At 31.8% G+C, this 16,005-nt stretch overlaps 3 protein-coding genes across 11 annotated transcripts; 2 read left to right on the top strand and 1 right to left on the bottom strand.

Annotated features, from left to right (window-relative positions):
• The first annotated feature begins 381 nt into the window (after nt 1–381).
• Nucleotides 382–991, top strand: LOC105229356 (cytochrome c oxidase subunit 7A1, mitochondrial). Of its 2 annotated transcripts, none has more exons than XM_011209614.4 (3): nt 382–521; nt 630–705; nt 760–991. In XM_011209614.4, the coding sequence occupies exons 2-3, from the start codon at nt 661–663 to the stop codon at nt 901–903; spliced, it is 189 nt and encodes a 62-aa protein (XP_011207916.1). In that variant the 5' UTR covers nt 382–521; nt 630–660; the 3' UTR covers nt 904–991. The 2 variants fall into 2 exon arrangements, with proteins under 2 accessions (XP_011207916.1, XP_011207915.1); XM_011209613.4 differs by having other exon boundaries at nt 396–552.
• Nucleotides 992–1,355: 364 nt separating this feature from the next.
• Cc28b (Coiled-coil domain-containing protein 28B) lies at nt 1,356–3,761 on the top strand. Of its 8 annotated transcripts, none has more exons than XM_029551559.2 (5): nt 1,356–1,679; nt 1,732–1,948; nt 3,044–3,127; nt 3,182–3,397; nt 3,452–3,761. In XM_029551559.2, the coding sequence occupies exons 1-5, from the start codon at nt 1,530–1,532 to the stop codon at nt 3,670–3,672; spliced, it is 888 nt and encodes a 295-aa protein (XP_029407419.1). In that variant the 5' UTR covers nt 1,356–1,529; the 3' UTR covers nt 3,673–3,761. The 8 variants fall into 8 exon arrangements, with proteins under 8 accessions (XP_029407419.1, XP_029407420.1, XP_011207908.1 ...); XM_029551560.2 differs by having other exon boundaries at nt 1,357–1,679; nt 3,209–3,397; XM_011209608.4 differs by having other exon boundaries at nt 1,359–1,679; nt 3,038–3,127.
• A 482-nt stretch (nt 3,762–4,243) lies between these two features.
• Nucleotides 4,244–14,858, bottom strand: LOC105229353 (uncharacterized; the record flags this gene model as incomplete). Its single annotated transcript, XM_049461739.1, is given in 6 exon segments — nt 4,244–8,421; nt 9,323–11,728; nt 11,788–11,997; nt 12,072–12,484; nt 13,164–13,440; nt 14,677–14,858. Coding segments are annotated over 6 exon segments (4,367 nt in total), but the record flags the coding sequence as incomplete, so codon positions are not given.
• Between the last annotated feature and the right edge of the window lie 1,147 nt (nt 14,859–16,005).

Here is a 16,005-nt window from a genome sequence, read left to right as displayed (position 1 = left end):
TAAAATTTGCAAAATTTTCAACTTTAAATGGAAATATCTCGGAAACTATAAGTTTGCGGCGGCAACAATTATATATTTTCTTAATCTGGAGCATCAGCTCTATCCAACCATACCACTTTTAACCCTGAAATCGTGGGATCGTATACTAAAGCCGACCCTGTTCATGTACCGAATGAAGATCGTCATGTATCTGACATAAGATGGAAATATAATTCATTAAACAATTACCCTTTTTATATATTTAAAAAAATGTTTCAATAGCACTTTTATTAAGAAACCTGATGTGAATTGAGTATTACGTGTTATCTAGTTCGTTTTAAGAATTGCAGATATGCATATGTTTGTCACAATCTATTTATACACGTTAAAAACTTCGTTATCGTGAGTGCACGTAATGCACTTCGTTAAAATCGAATTGGGTCCGAAACTCACTTACTTGGATAATTTATAATTGTTTAATATTGATTTGAGCAGCAAATAATATAACCTTATAATAATAACAACTCTTTCAAGGAGTGCAAGTACTACTGATTTATATGCGTGTTAATAATTGTAAATACTTAATTGAAAATATCATTTAAAATTTAAAATATAAAGAATATTTTATTTATTTGTACTGTATATTTTAGGTGTGCTTACATAATCATTTTCAATATAATAATGGCATTACCCGATGGACTTGCAAGTAGCATGAAGAAATTTCAAGTAATAATTTTAAATTAACGGGTGGCACATTAATGATTATACAATTACTTATAGGCACATAATGATCTACCGGTCTTTTTAAAAGGAGGTCCAGCAGATAAGGTATTATTTGGTTTGACTGTAGGCCTCTGCGGCTTAGGTATTATTGGTATGTTGCAAATGGTGTATACATTGGGATTTAAAAAGAAATCGGCTTAAAATAATTACGAGACTTTCAATTAAATGAGAGATATGAAAAATATTAACAAAATAAATATGAAGAACTGATATCAAATCATTAAACAAAGATTTTTTTTCGAGGTTAGGTAACTCATTATATAGTCTTCTTCCCCTAACGTAGGATCGTGAGCGGAAAGTGATTTTTTTCAATAATCTATGTACATATATATGTGAGTATATATTTGTTATTGACTGGGGATCAAAAAGAACATGAAAAGAGGGGGACAAGCAAAGTTAAATCATTGCCTTCCTGGTGGCGCAAAATGCTGATAAACTATAAATATTGTATATTATCAGTCTTCTAATATATAGAAGAAACATATTGTGTTTTATGTACATAAATATATATAAATGTTTAAAGGAATATTGATGATAGAACAAATCAGAACTATCGATATCTAATTTTTGTGTTCGATCAGATATATTATCGATAGTTGGAGACGGTTCCTAACAGATCTTATCTGCTGACATCGCTAATAAATCGCAAACTATTTTTCTATTTCAGAATTTAAAAGTGCTTTAAATAATTTGGTAATATTTTTTGGTTATTCCACGTTAATAAATCTGTTTGGATATATGTTATATTTTGAGCGAGTGTAGAGATTATGGAGACAAATGCTGAAGTGGTAGAAAGGCAAAAGCTCGTTACAAACGACAATGACGGAGATGAAGATATTAACAACCATACCACTGTGCAAAAATCAGGTCCTAAACCAGAAAGTATCCTTCCTACTCCGGCAGTTCCCAAAATGATTGTAGGACGAATAATTAAATTGAAAATAAAGTTAAACTTTAAATTTTCTGCAGATAAAGAATGTGTCCAGTGGAGATACAACTCGTAGTAGAAATTCAGCCAGTTGTTCCATAGAACGAACGTCTGAAAAAGGTCACCTAACCTCAGCTAAGGTAACATATATAAATGAGCGACGTACACGTCCAAATCTACAAATTAGTGCAAGCCTGGGTGGATGCAACAATGATGAACGACTTGATTTCAAATCACGACAGCGTAAATTCCTTAAAGGTAATTTAGCAGTTTTTAACTTATTAATAAGTTTGCTGCCACTGTTAAAGCGCCGCATGTTGGTGTCTATCATTGTTCTGAAGGATCGAATTCAATAAATTTTCATAATTACAGATTATTAAGTATGTATTACACCGTTTATATCTTTCGTCTAAGACAATTATTTGTAAAAAAGACATGTTATTTATTCTCCCTATAAGGTTTGTAACTGGTTAAGAGTTACATTGTATCAAGGTTAATAGATTTTATAAAAAAATATAGGCCCATGTCACCGCATATATATATACAAACATACATTTGTATTTGTCACAAGACGTATTAGTATGCGCCACATTCGAATCCCTGCCAAGAACACATTTTTCGCATTCATGGTTCTTTTTGTAAGAAGGTGTTTAAACAATTTCGGTGTACATTAAATATCATTGTATGATGTTTTCCTATACTTCGTCGATTGTTCCGGGATTTCATTACATATATACATGTTTCTTACCGAAAAATGGGAAATACTAATTAATTTATAGATCATGATTATGAACTGTTTAAAAATCTTTACAAGTGATGTATTTTCTTATCGATTGAATATTTATTTTAGTAATCCATTCCCACCTTTTAATTCTGCCAAACACACTTTTCTAGACGAATGATTATCAATTAATCGTTAATGTAAAATAAGGTATTTCTGTATTTATCATGAATTTCTTATTTACATTTTGACAATTCTGGGAGTTTTACATTCTTTTTATATTCAGTTATCACTCAAAATTACCATTTTGAGGATATTTGAAAAATATCAACACTATTACATCGAATTCGCTATGAATGAATTTGCATTCAAAACAATGTATTCCTTTTTTATAGGCACAATTAGCAATGGTATCATTTTAAAATTATTGAACTTTTATTTTATTTATCATCTAGTAATAAGTATTATTTAGTTATAAATAAATATATGCTTAATAATTTCTGTTATATTTCATGATTTTATTTTATTTATATTTATTTAATTTTTTTGTTTTTCATAATCTATTCGTAAATCCAAATATTGAATCTTTCGACAAATGGTAATTGCTAAACAATAATATATGAAAGAAAAAGAGGCAGATATATGCAATACCGATCATTGTGCCAGCAACATTCCAGAAAATTCCAGCGAAGTATATTGCGATAGTATAGATTTTGGTATGAAACATGACATTTCTCAAAAACAAAACCATGATAGTTCAGATAATAAAGTCAGATTGCACATATTTCGTGAAAAAGTGGGTAGCATCGATCCTTCTACTTCGTTAAACACCACCAATGCGGGCGGTAGCTCAAACGTAAATGATTTCGATCACCGTCCTATTAAACATCACTCATTTGTCTCAGAAGTTCCGGACGTGAAGCATATGGAACGAGCTCTTTTAGGTCTTCTCGATGATTTTCATTCTGGAAAGCTAAAGGCTTTTGGTAAGTAATCCACCGAATTCAAAAAAGCTAAAAATCAAGTTCTGTTTGATTTAGGTTCTGGCTGCACGATGGAACAGATGACTAAAATACGAGAACAACAGGAAAGTTTAGCTAAATTGCACTTTGAGTTAGCCGCTGCTGAAGAAGATTCGTTAGAGAGTGTTCACGATTTGAATGCTGCTAAAGCACAAGAAAATATGTTGCAATTAGTCCAACGTCTTGAACAATTATCGGTTTCAATTGAGCAGTTGCAGTCAAGCCACTTAGGATTATGAAACCCGCATTGGATTTAAATGTATAGATATAACCGAAGTTTTTAGATTTTGTTAAATAACTAGAATAAAGTACACTGAACTTTCCTTAATGGCGTGTGTTCCTTAACTGACAAAACTAAATCTTCATGTCATTATTGACTAACATCAAAAAACATCAACACTAGCATCATGAACAGGCCAAATAACCTGTTACACAAATATGATACGTGATGCTATTTTTCAGTTCAAGTTAATATTTTAAAGAAAGTTTAACTACATGGATAATGCAGTCTGTTCCCATATTTATAATTTTTAAGGACAAATTCATGTCTTTCAAAATACTTTAGCAGTTGGTTCATAGGATTCCATTTTCCCGCTACATCTTTACTGCAAAATTTAATACTCCTGAGGTTTCTCATTAAGGGTTATATCGCTTTCAGTCCAAGGTATATATCTTGATTGATTTCAGGTGTTACAAACCACCATAAAGTAAACAAAACTATTTACACTATGCAACATTTTGCGGCGTATACAAATATAAGATAATAAACTTACTTTTAAGCCTTTTGAAAAGAATAAAGCAAACAACTCGTTATGTGCAGATCGTCTAACAGAAGTTATTTTGAAAAATTAAGACAACCGAATCATTTATATTTTTTATTAATATATTTTTATTATGTATATATATATTTAGTTATATATTTTCAATATTTTATATATGTATGTAGAGTCTAAATATTTTTATTCTGCATTATTTATGCTATAATGGTAATGATAATAAACAGACAATTTTTTATATACTTTAACATAAATTTCTTCTTCCCCCTTCTTTATATTCCGACTTTTGTGTATCAATTAATTAAGTGTAAAGATTAATATTTGTTATAGTACACCTCATACCATTACTAAATAAAGCACATTGTTTTATTTTTTTCACTCATATTTATCAATACCATATTCAATAGCTCTTATAGAAGGTGAAATGGGTACGAAAAAGTGAAAATTCCATAAGCGAATAATAAATGTGTATTTTTTTTAGTTTTACTGAATTTTAAGTTAAAAAATACAAACACCAATATTTGTTTAAGTATATACATAGGCGTATATAAATTATTACAATATTCGTAATAAGTCATATATATTTTTGATTAAATTCTCTATATAAATAAAAATTAAGAAAATTGTTTAATTTAATTTGGTGACCACCGTGCGTCTAATAATCTGTTTTTAAATAATTACTTTTTACGATATTGATACATACATATGTACATATATCATTTGTTTTTAAATCTGTAATAAATCTCTATAGGACGTTATAATAAGTATCTTGTCAATAATTATGTATAAATCGTCGATTATTACGAAATACTTTACCGGCATTTATATGTCACCTGTGTATGTATAATGACAACAATAAATGATTTTTTTAATGCGTAAAGCAGGAAATAGTTTCTGCTAAATTTTTTAAACTATCTTTAAATAAGTATTTATTGTAAACGAATATTTATATTAGCTCGCATCATTTAGAACGATGTATGTAATCGTAGGTAAATTAAAAATTGTGTTGTCATTCTTTTAAAAGAGCCATGGAGCGAAGAATAAAAAATTATAATTTATACGTAATGAGGCAATCATTACCCCAATTCTCAACCTGAACTTTTAAATGCACAAAATAATGACGCCTTCAAAGACTTTTTTTTGAAAATACATAATGTATTACAAAATTAAAGTTTTATAGTCTATATATCCGTTAACATTTTAGCTTTCTGAACTGATTGATAATTTAGATCGTCTCTAATATTTAGCCAACCGAAATCAGCGTTTTCTATTAGTAAATGTATGACCAGTAGAGTGGTTAGTCGTCAATTAAAAACGTTCCATATACTTTGCGAAATATTCGTAATTTCGAAAATAAGTTTAGTACAAAAAAACTGGTAATCGGATCCAATTTCAAACTAGAAAAAAGTTGAAAGAAAAAATAAACAATTTATTTATGTAAGCTAACCAAATTTATATATACCGTATAATTTGGAATTATTTAAAGCTGTATTAAAATCCTTCTCGTAGAATCTGATTTTAGAACATTACAAGTATATATCGTAAACAAGTGGATGTTTACAAATCTTAGGTGTTCATTCATTACCCCAAACTTGATAAAAAAAAATATATATTTACATAAACTTTTTACTAAATTATCCTTCCTTTTTTAATCAGTAATTAAATTCTAATTTCTATTATCGTTACTACAAATACTATAAATTTCATTTGTATTAACAGTAAAATAGTTATGGAATAATGAAAGTCCTCATAAAAAGTGAATGCACATCCCTAAAAACACTTCTATAGGATTAAAGAGATGATGATTTACAATAATTAACCGAATATTTATGATTCATTGCTGATTATTTTGGTCCAAGCCTGAAACTAAGCTAGGTGAAAACTTATAATAAAAATGGCGTTCAATTTTAAGTAAAATGTTAAATATTTTAGTACTTTTTTCGTTGATCAGAGAAAATGTATAATTAGTTTATGTCGAAAAATACTAAAATTAAAGTTTAAGTTGGAAAAACTTAAGATATCAGCGTGTCATGTATTACATAGTTTACAATTCTTGAATCTGTAAATTGTTGACATCGACAATGGTTGCAGGGCTTAACATTAGAACTGGAATTAATGTAATAAATAAATAAAATATCTTGTTATTTAAAAGACAAAAAAAAAAATAAGTAAAGAAAAAATTTGAGCCCTCCTTTGAATTTAGAGCCTAAAGACATACATATGTAAATAAAAACTTGTCTCTCGCGTACATATGTATATGTATTTATATAACCAAGCAAGATTTACGTATATCACATGGTATGAAGATATTTAAATAAAAATAATATGACGGTCGACCAAAAATGCAGAATATAAGCATAAGCAATATGAATTTAGATTCAAAATTTGAAATAAAACTATTTGAATATTATATTTTAAGGGAGAATAACATCTTTAATATGCGCTGAACATAAAGAATTCAAATATCACATTAATTGAAAAGGTACAGTGGTAATCATTTTCGAACGTTCCAATTAATAATTATAACTGCCTGGCTTTTAAAATACTTAATAAGTATACACGGAGACCACACATGTGTTGTAGTTTATTTACGCATTTCATTAAACATATGTACATTAAATTCAAATTGATCTGAAAGTTATGCTTATATAAATAAGCTAAAAGGATAGGTAAAAATGATAAGTCGTAAATAAATGTATTACACGAGAAATTCCCTTCATACCAACAAGTTTTTTATCATACTGGTATTACGGATACAGCAAGATGAAGCTTTTTGAAAATGTTTTTGTTATTAATTTGATACATATGATTTAACATTTGAAACTTTTGACCACCAAATAAAGTTAACACTATATTTATTGGTTTTCTGCAGTTTGTCTTAATCTCATTTATGTCAGTTTTAATTGAGAAAGCGTTGACAAATTCAAACATTTAAACTCTCTATGAAAAATTAACTTAACTAAAATATGCATATCACAGTTGCCAATTGTGTTAAATATTTTAATTAAATTATAAAGAAATCATTGTATTTTCGCTTCTATAATTTGATTTCCAATGTTGAATAGGATTGCATTTAACAGATTACGTAGAATCAATTGAGAATTAGGTTATAAACTTCCACCACATTTCTATGTATAGTATATATATACAGTATACATATATGAACATCCACACCTAGGTTAGAACATATGAGCTTTAGGTAGTTGAATTTTTTGAAAAAGTATTGGTTGCTTTTATTCATCGACACATTCACCATTTTAATCGCAAATGCATTGCTTTCGTTTTCAGAAAAGGCTTGCATATTCTTCCACAATAGTAATTTTCTGTCAAAATTTATCGCATTAATGCTTTAACTAATGTTGCAAATATGAATGTAAAAAACAAAAAGCAAACCATAAATAAAACTGCTTTTTCCTGGTCGGTAAAACGTTTTCGGTTCGTATATATCGTAGTTAATTTGGTAATATATCGGCGTAATATACCATGTTGAGTATGATTGGATGAACCGATACCATGTACTAATAGCGCATTATTTGTTAGCAAATTATTTGAAGCAGCAGCCAGAAACGATGTCGTAGTTGGTGTAGATCCTACGGAATCAGATCCTGCACTAACATTTCCACCAAGAAATTGATGATGATGATGATGATGATGATGTAGTGGATCGTCACAACCAGCAAATTCCACTGCAGTCAATTCATTTGCCATTGATGTACTCAAAGGTATTAAGCCAATGGCATTAGGACCGATTAATATAGTGCTACCACTATTGTTACTGCTATCACTAATATTGGTGTTGTTATGACCATTAAAACCATTTGGACTTGCAGCAGACGCACTTACTGAACGATGATGAAGACTGGACGTTGATTGTCTACTGTTGTGGTGCGTATGGCTATGAGAGTGATGTGTATGCAAACTGTGAACATGATGAGCTAAGTGTGAATGCCCATGGCAATTCATGGAACCGTTGTTGCTGTTATTTATCCCTTTAGCGCTTGTTCCAAAAACGCTGCCCATATTTCCTAATAAGTTTCCATCGATATCGTCCAATGCTGCAAGATGTGGTACTTGGTACCGAAATGCAGAAGTATATTGGCCAACTAAATCTTCACCAGATTTAGTAACACGAATAGGATACACTCGAAATTGGTACATTGTTCCCGGCTCAAGATTTTCAATTGTAAATTTGGTTTCTGGACCCCTGTAAATCTAGAAACAAAAAAAAAAAAAACGGTCATCCAAAAGTTACATCTTTATTATTCAAGTAATTAATATTAACTACCGGTATTATTTACTTTTGCATTTTCACAATTGCTTTAGATTTTAAGAACACACTAGAGTTGCTTCTTTTAGATTTTTACTTAAACACTGTAGTAGGTAACTCTTGTTATATTGACTCATAAACATACTGAATGTTAGAAAAACAAGCTAAATTTTAATTGCATAAAAAACAATATCTATACATAAGAGTATATGTATTAGGCTGCTCAAAAAAAAATTTTTTTGAATTTTTTTTAACGCTTACCCCTTCAAATGTTAGTGATTGATAAACAAAAAAATTAGCCATCACATATTCATAAAGTTGGCTTTTCAAACTTTAAATATTCCCGCGACAAAATTATTGTTCCCAGAAACTTTTTTTTTTTTTTTATTGATTTTTTCAAATTTCAAATCACTATATTTAATTGTCTAATTGAGATAATCAAACTTTTTCGCAGAAATTTTTAAAGTTTGAAAAGTGAACTTTCTGAATATGTTATGGTTATTTTTGAGAAACGAAAATTAGTTGGTGAAATTTTAGTTTGAATGAAAAACGAAAATTCCCATGTAAAATGTATGGGAATTTAAAAAAAAATAGCGATCCCTTAGAGTTAAGCTGCAGCGCCTGGCTTGAGAGAGGATTTTTTGTTTGTCAATCATTAACATTTGAGGGGTAAGAGTAGAAAAAAAAAATTTAAAAAAATTTTTTGAAGCACCCTAATTTGTATACACACATTTTTATCCGAATATACTAATTCATATTTTTATTAATCAAAACATTTCATTTGAAAATAAATAACTATCCATAAAATTTAGTGAAAATATGATGTAAAAATTTTGTAAAACTTACCCGTCTGTAGTCACCATCCTTACCAATTGCATACTGTAATACGTATTCTACACGATCATTGAATGAATTTTTTGAATTTTGCCATTCTAGAGTAAGTGGTACACCTAAAGAAAGGTTTCCTAGGCCGGCAATAAAACTTGTAGGTGTTTCAGGAAGAATCCCGGATGGAACGAAACTACTTGCACTGCCGACACCGTGAGTTAATAAACACGCAGCTGCTCCCTCCATGGCAACCCTTGGAGCTTTAATGTTGCTCGGCAAAGTAGGAGTCGTACTGAAAATATATTCGTCTGAAAATTCTCCGATTCCGGCGCGATCAGTACTTGCATATACGCGGAAGGTGTAAGCAGTACTTTCCTGCAACTTGTTCACCTTACACATACAACTTGTGCCCGAGTAAACTATCTGGAACTCTTTTGCACGCTGTACAAACATTTCTACATAGTATTTGATAAAATCAACGTTTTTACCGTCACCCCATTTTAATTTTATAAAGTTATGACCTACTCCTGTACACTCAAGTGTTGGTGGGGGCGGGGGTGAAGGTAATGTTGTAAATTTAGTGTAAGAAGAAAATGGTCCGCAACCGATGCTATTAATAGCCTGCAAACGAATTTTATAAGTAGTTTCGGGTATTAAACCGTGGATTGTATATGTGGTATTTGCATCCGCAGTGGTAATTGATTTTTCTGCACATTCAATGGTATATCCAGTGATACAAGCACCATTACATTCAGGTTTCGACCAATTTAATACTACTTTTTTTGCAGTAAACTCACAGTCTTTGATTTGTGGCGCAGCAGGTACTGCCGCTGGCGTACGCGCTTGTATACATGTTGACCACTTACTCACTCCAGCCGCATTACTGGCATTCACGCGAAAGTAATATATAGTAAAAGGAGATAAATTTCGCAAATCGATGCTCGTTTGCCCACCATGGTAACAGGGTAAGTATGCTGATTTATGTGATGAGTTTTCAAAAGTTAGATCGGATTCATTTTCAACAGTTAAACTTTCTAAGCAGTATTCCTGAATAGGTGCACCATTGTTACTAGGCTCTTCCCAATTTACTAGCAAATGAGTCGCCGACTTGATTATGACATTTAGATTTTCGGGTGTGTTCGGAGGTGCCGCAGCTGCCGAGAAACGGAACCATGATGACCAAGGCCCAGCACCAATGCGATTAATTGCACGAACCTGTACCTCATAAGGCCAACCAGGTTGTAAGTCTTTGACCACACAAAATGTATCCCGTCCATGGTAAACAATTGAATAATCATTTGTTTTATTCGCAATAGCGTATTTATCATCTACAGAATGGCGCATCTGTACTTCAAATTCCAAAATGGGGGCACCACCAGTATTTTCAGGTTTATCCAACCTTAAAACCGCCGCATATGGACCCGGCGGACTATCGTAATAAGGTGGCGAAGGTGCCGCAGGTACTAAAGCTTCTGATGTAATATGGGCCACATCAGAATACGGGCTAATGCCTGCAGGACCTTCACAAGACGCACGCAACTGGTACGTTGTACCTGGTTGAAGACGATCACATATGCTCTCTGTTTCAGTACCACTATAAATACGTTCAAATTTAGCACCAGATGTGATTTCGAGAAAATATCGAATTATTTCGGCGCCTCCCATATCTATGGGTGGATCCCAACGAGCTCGAAAATGAGTTCCATGTATTTTTCCTTTCACATGTGGTTTACCCGGTTTACCTGGTTTTTCAGGAGCTGTTTGGTAGGTAACCTCATTGGACCATGGAGAGCTGCCTGCTTCATTTTCTGCACGTAACCGGAACTGATAATATGTAGCTCGACGCAGTTCACAACATTCATAACTCGTATCTGGACCATTGTAAGCGTTTAGGTAACCATGACCTGAATCGGGATCAAGTATTTGCAAGACATAATCGCCATCTTGTTGTCGTCGTTCCCACCAAAGGCGAATAGTTGTAGAACTACTGCTCTGGAGTTTAGGAGGTTTCGGTGCAATCGGCGGATTATTCGAGGTACAGTATGAGCAAATGGTGGAATACAATGACATACCCACATCGTTGACGGCAGCCAGACGAAAATAGTATACAGTTGACGGCTGCAATTTAGTAAGAGTGTAGTGCTTGCCTTTTGTTTTCGTTGCTTCGACGAAGTTATGACAATCATTCTCATTATTTTGACGTGAGGAGCGGGTAGATAAAGATAGCCCGTATTTACCGTCGTCATATTCTAATAAATAATGCTGTATGGGTGAACCATTAGATGGTGGGTTCGACCAACGCAAATGCAACGAATTCTTCGTTCGCATTACAAGTTTAGGTGGCATTGGCTGATCTGGTTCACATGGTGGAGTCATGAATTCAGATGCCTCAGAAGCTGTTCCCTGCATCTTGTTATAGTATACCTGAAAGTAAATTCGAAATATATATGCTGCAAATATTGTTATGATTAGCATAAACAAACCTGAACTCGAACTACATACATCTGACCTGGTTGAAGGTCTTGTACTATACAGTCATATGAATCACCTTTATAAAGGCTTTTGTATTTTCCGTCCTTAGCACGATCACTAAGCAACACATTATAACGTAGATTCCTAGTATCAATTTGTGAATCAGTGATTATTGGCCTCTCCCAAATAATTTTTGCTGATCGTGAAGTTAAATTAATTACCTAAAAATATATAAAATAATAAGTATGATAAAATTTAAATGTATTGGCTTAATGGAAAACTCTATTTTACTTACACTCGGTTTTTGTATAGCAGATAATTGCTCTATAATCAAGGCTTGAGGGTCTTCCTCATCCACGAGGACATTTGAACTAAACTCTCCTTTGTCTCCTTTAGAACTAGCTATATTGACACCATAACTAAGCCCACTTTGAGATATATTTGATGCTATGCCCCCATTTCGTTGCGTAGTTTGAGAGTGTAAATTTTGTTTTTTTAATGGTTGCCGCAGTGGAGATGTATCCTGTTTTGGTTGGACTATACTTTTGTTTATGTTTTGAACACTTTGAATGACTCCCAATCCATTGTCAACCGAACTTTTTACAGAAGAATTTGAATTAGTTGTATCCGATGGCGGAACCCCCGAAGTTGCAATAACGTGATCGTGCTTCTTTGTTCCATTGACTGGGCTATTGTTTGCAGAGTTAACTGAAAGATTATGATACCCGTTTAAGTCGCTATGGCAAAGAGGTCCTATACGTATATGTGTCGGTATTGACATACCAAAATCTTTCAATAAAAGAACAACATATAAGTCCTAGTTTGTATAAAGTTCACGTTAATAAAGTAATACTCAACGCGTAACAACTTAAACATTTAAAGTCGTAAGAATTAAAACAATTATTTAATTTAAAAAATGTCGTAATTTAATTGGTAAAAATATTATAACGATTAAAGGTACAAGTTCCAATTTTCGAGGATTAAAACCAGTGACATATTCTCAGATGTTAGCAAAAACCAAAATGAAAAAACGTCGAAAATGATTCTAATTCGCTAAGGTAATATGGCCATAATTATTACCACCGATTAACAATTTTAATAGAAATAAATATTCTTGACGAAATCTCTTATTATTTATATATTATCAGTATCATATTATACTCTGTGAAGCAAACATACTTAGATATAAAGTACCAAAAGGTAATAGTATATAATCGTACATCATAGGTAATTACTTACATATGTATGTGTGGGAATACTTTGGTCATTTAACAAAAACAATAAGCTAAAGACAATTTCACCTAAATAAATGTATGAATAAATTCACCACTTATTATATGTATATTTTATGTAAACTAACCAATCGCGAACCAAAACAAATACTCACTCATTTCCCGTTGTTTTTCAAGTTTCCTTAATAACTTTGTGTGTTGTCGTTGAGTACGCTCGTCTTTATAATAACTATTGGGAGGTGAAGGCGAATGTGATAAAGTTTGAGATCCAGTTTGCTGTGGTTGTGTTGTCGCTTTTTGATGTTGGGAAAGTTGTTGCGTTTGCACATGCCCACTTGTCAAAGTGTGGAAATGTGCTGGCCCACCACCTGGGTTAGGAGCAAATCCCGTCGGAAGGGTTGGATAGAATTGAGAAGATCCACCAGCCTGCATCTAAAAATAAATGTAACGATAACACAACTTTAGTTTTTCTCTAAAAAATAAGTTTACTAATCAAGCCTATAACCATAAGTGAATATACTATGTGAAGAATCAAGATTCGTTAGCATGAACAAAACCTAGTATTCACAAACTAAACTTTCGGTTACATTTAATTCAAAACTCATTTCCAATTCATATGATGAACGATACATTAGTTTAGTGAAAAAAATGATTGATTTATACATTTGACGTGGCTTTTCCTTGTTTGTATTTTATGCTTTGTTAATTGCAGTGTTGCCAAATCATACAAAAAATTAATTGATTATTTATTTATTACACGGAAAGAGCAACTACTGGCATATAATCAACTTCATTTTTCAGAATTATTATAAAGTTAAGCATAAGTTATGAGTTTTATTTATTTATTTTATCTTTTTATTAAGTTTATAGTTTTTTAATTCTAACACCAAATGCAAATTCTCCGCCTCTTTTAAGCATATTTTGGCGTATACATAGTACGTAAGTATATATATATTTTAACAACAAAATTTTTTATTTGTAAAAATTAGTTAAGTAATTAAAAATACTCCCGTTGCTGTTTGTAATTTGTATAAGAACAGGAAAATATCAAGCTATGATTTTTGTATATAAAACTAGCCTAAACCCACGGCGCTGTTCGGTCCTTGTTGTCAAGAATATCATTAATCATGATAACAATATATTGGAATAGTTTAATTTTTTACTAACTTCGTAAATCACTTAAAGAATAGTACATATGTATGTACATACTTAAATACGTATGATGTAACAACATTTTCACAAATATCTTATCACTTGAAATAAATAATACGTAAAACATGTCACAGTATCTGCATAATACTGCATCGTATATTGTGTAAATATTCATGTCTTTCCATGCTGTGGTTCGGACGTTATGCGGGCACCTAACGAAATAGCGTTTCATGTTTATATACATACATATGTATGTATGTATGCATATGTAGTATGAGATATAAATGAAAAAAATAAAATAAACAAATAATTAAAAAAACTAAAAGGAGATTAGCCAAAATGCCGCCCTAACAATTTTGCGCCCTAAGCAATCGCCTAACTTGCCTATATAGACGGGCTGGCCCTATTTGGTTCCAAGAAAAACAAAATTGCTGTAACTTCAATGTCTTAGCAAAATTGATTTAATGGCAGGAAATGTTTTCGATATTTTTGGAAAGAATTAAAAAAGGAACTTACGAAAGGTGCATGCATATGTCCTTGACCGGAATGGATCTGTTGATATTGGGGCGAAAGCACAACATGCGCAAAAGTTCCGTTCTCGTTAACGTATTGCTGCATCATTTGGCCCTGTGGTACTTGTACCGGCACTGTTATGGATGCAGGACGGTTTTGGGAAACCATTTGAACTGTTGCTGGACCTGCAAATAATTGACAAAACATAGCACAATTATAAACTTAATTTACCCTTGTTAACAATATATTGAATATCAAAGATTTTTTTTCCAGCAATTATTCTTTAAGCTTGATACGAGTTCCTCAGTAATTTGGGTCGGGTGCACTTTCTTATTATTATTCTATTATATTAATATAGCATTTTGGGGAAAAGAGTGATACACAATATTATTTTAAATGCCCAGCAAATTCTTCCGTTTCTAATCTTTATCTCTGAACTTCTTGTTTTAGCTTAGGTTCTTCTATTTCTTTTAGAAATTTATTTTCCAAAATCTCTAAAAGTGCGCTATAAATGTTCTAACAAAATAACAAAATATGACTTTGAACAACATTAAAGATATGGGGTATTAAACAAAGATATTTTTAATATCGAACTGTGAGCGTAACGCCCATATCTCGCAAAACACTGGATCAAACTAAACAAACCTTAGATCGTACTATTCTTATAGCCCGGAAATGGCTAAATCGACTCAGCTCGTCACGGTGATAATTTATACATACATATATGTATGTACAAACATATGTACATATATTATACATTGAAGGTTCTCCGTCATTTCATTCTAAGTGTTAGAAACTTCGTGGCAAACTTAATATACCCCGTTCAGTGTATAAATATAACAATAAATAAATAAATAAATAAACAAAATAAAACAAAAACAGGTGAAAAGGAGAAGTATATGTAAGAAAATACGTTCTTATATATATATATTTATTCCTGTTAATTCATTTAATTTAATTTGATTGCAGTAAATAACGCCTCGTCTTTAACCATTTGTTCTTGCATGCAAAGCAGGATTAACTACGTGCATGTACACTTAAGTCGGTGTCGTTATCAATCAAAGACGCATGAAGACTATATCGACGTGAGGAGTTATAAGGAGGTAATGAAGTAGCAGACGAGACGGCGAGACACCTTTAGTTTTAAGTGAAGTCAAGCGCTCATTTAAATTTAACAAGCTGCAAGTAAGGGTAGCATAAAAGCAAACCAACGATGCAAGACACACGTTATACAATAACCATATGCGCCCTACATGTTCATATAAATAGACCTATATATACATACATATGTATGTGTAGAATTTGGACTGGAAAAGCTAAGTGATAATCATG

This window comes from Bactrocera dorsalis, unplaced genomic scaffold (assembly GCF_023373825.1).
Source record: "Bactrocera dorsalis isolate Fly_Bdor unplaced genomic scaffold, ASM2337382v1 BdCtg094, whole genome shotgun sequence".
NCBI lineage: Eukaryota > Metazoa > Arthropoda > Insecta > Diptera > Tephritidae > Bactrocera > Bactrocera dorsalis.
The sequence above is the reverse complement of the archived record's forward strand: the minus strand, read 5'-3'. Positions and strand labels throughout refer to the sequence as shown.

Bases quoted from the DNA above. Each gene is read 5' to 3' on its own strand.
- LOC105229356 (XM_011209614.4), top strand. From the start codon at position 661: ATGGCATTACCCGATGGACTTGCAAGTAGCATGAAGAAATTTCAA. The intron at 706-759 runs GTAATAATTTTA...AATTACTTATAG, and splicing joins GTAGCATGAAGAAATTTCAA to GCACATAATGATCTACCGGT.
- Cc28b (XM_011209605.4), top strand. From the start codon at position 1,530: ATGGAGACAAATGCTGAAGTGGTAGAAAGGCAAAAGCTCGTTACAAAC. The intron at 1,680-1,731 runs GTAGGACGAATA...AATTTTCTGCAG, and splicing joins CGGCAGTTCCCAAAATGATT to ATAAAGAATGTGTCCAGTGG. The intron at 1,949-3,037 runs GTAATTTAGCAG...AATATATGAAAG, and splicing joins ACAGCGTAAATTCCTTAAAG to AAAAAGAGGCAGATATATGC.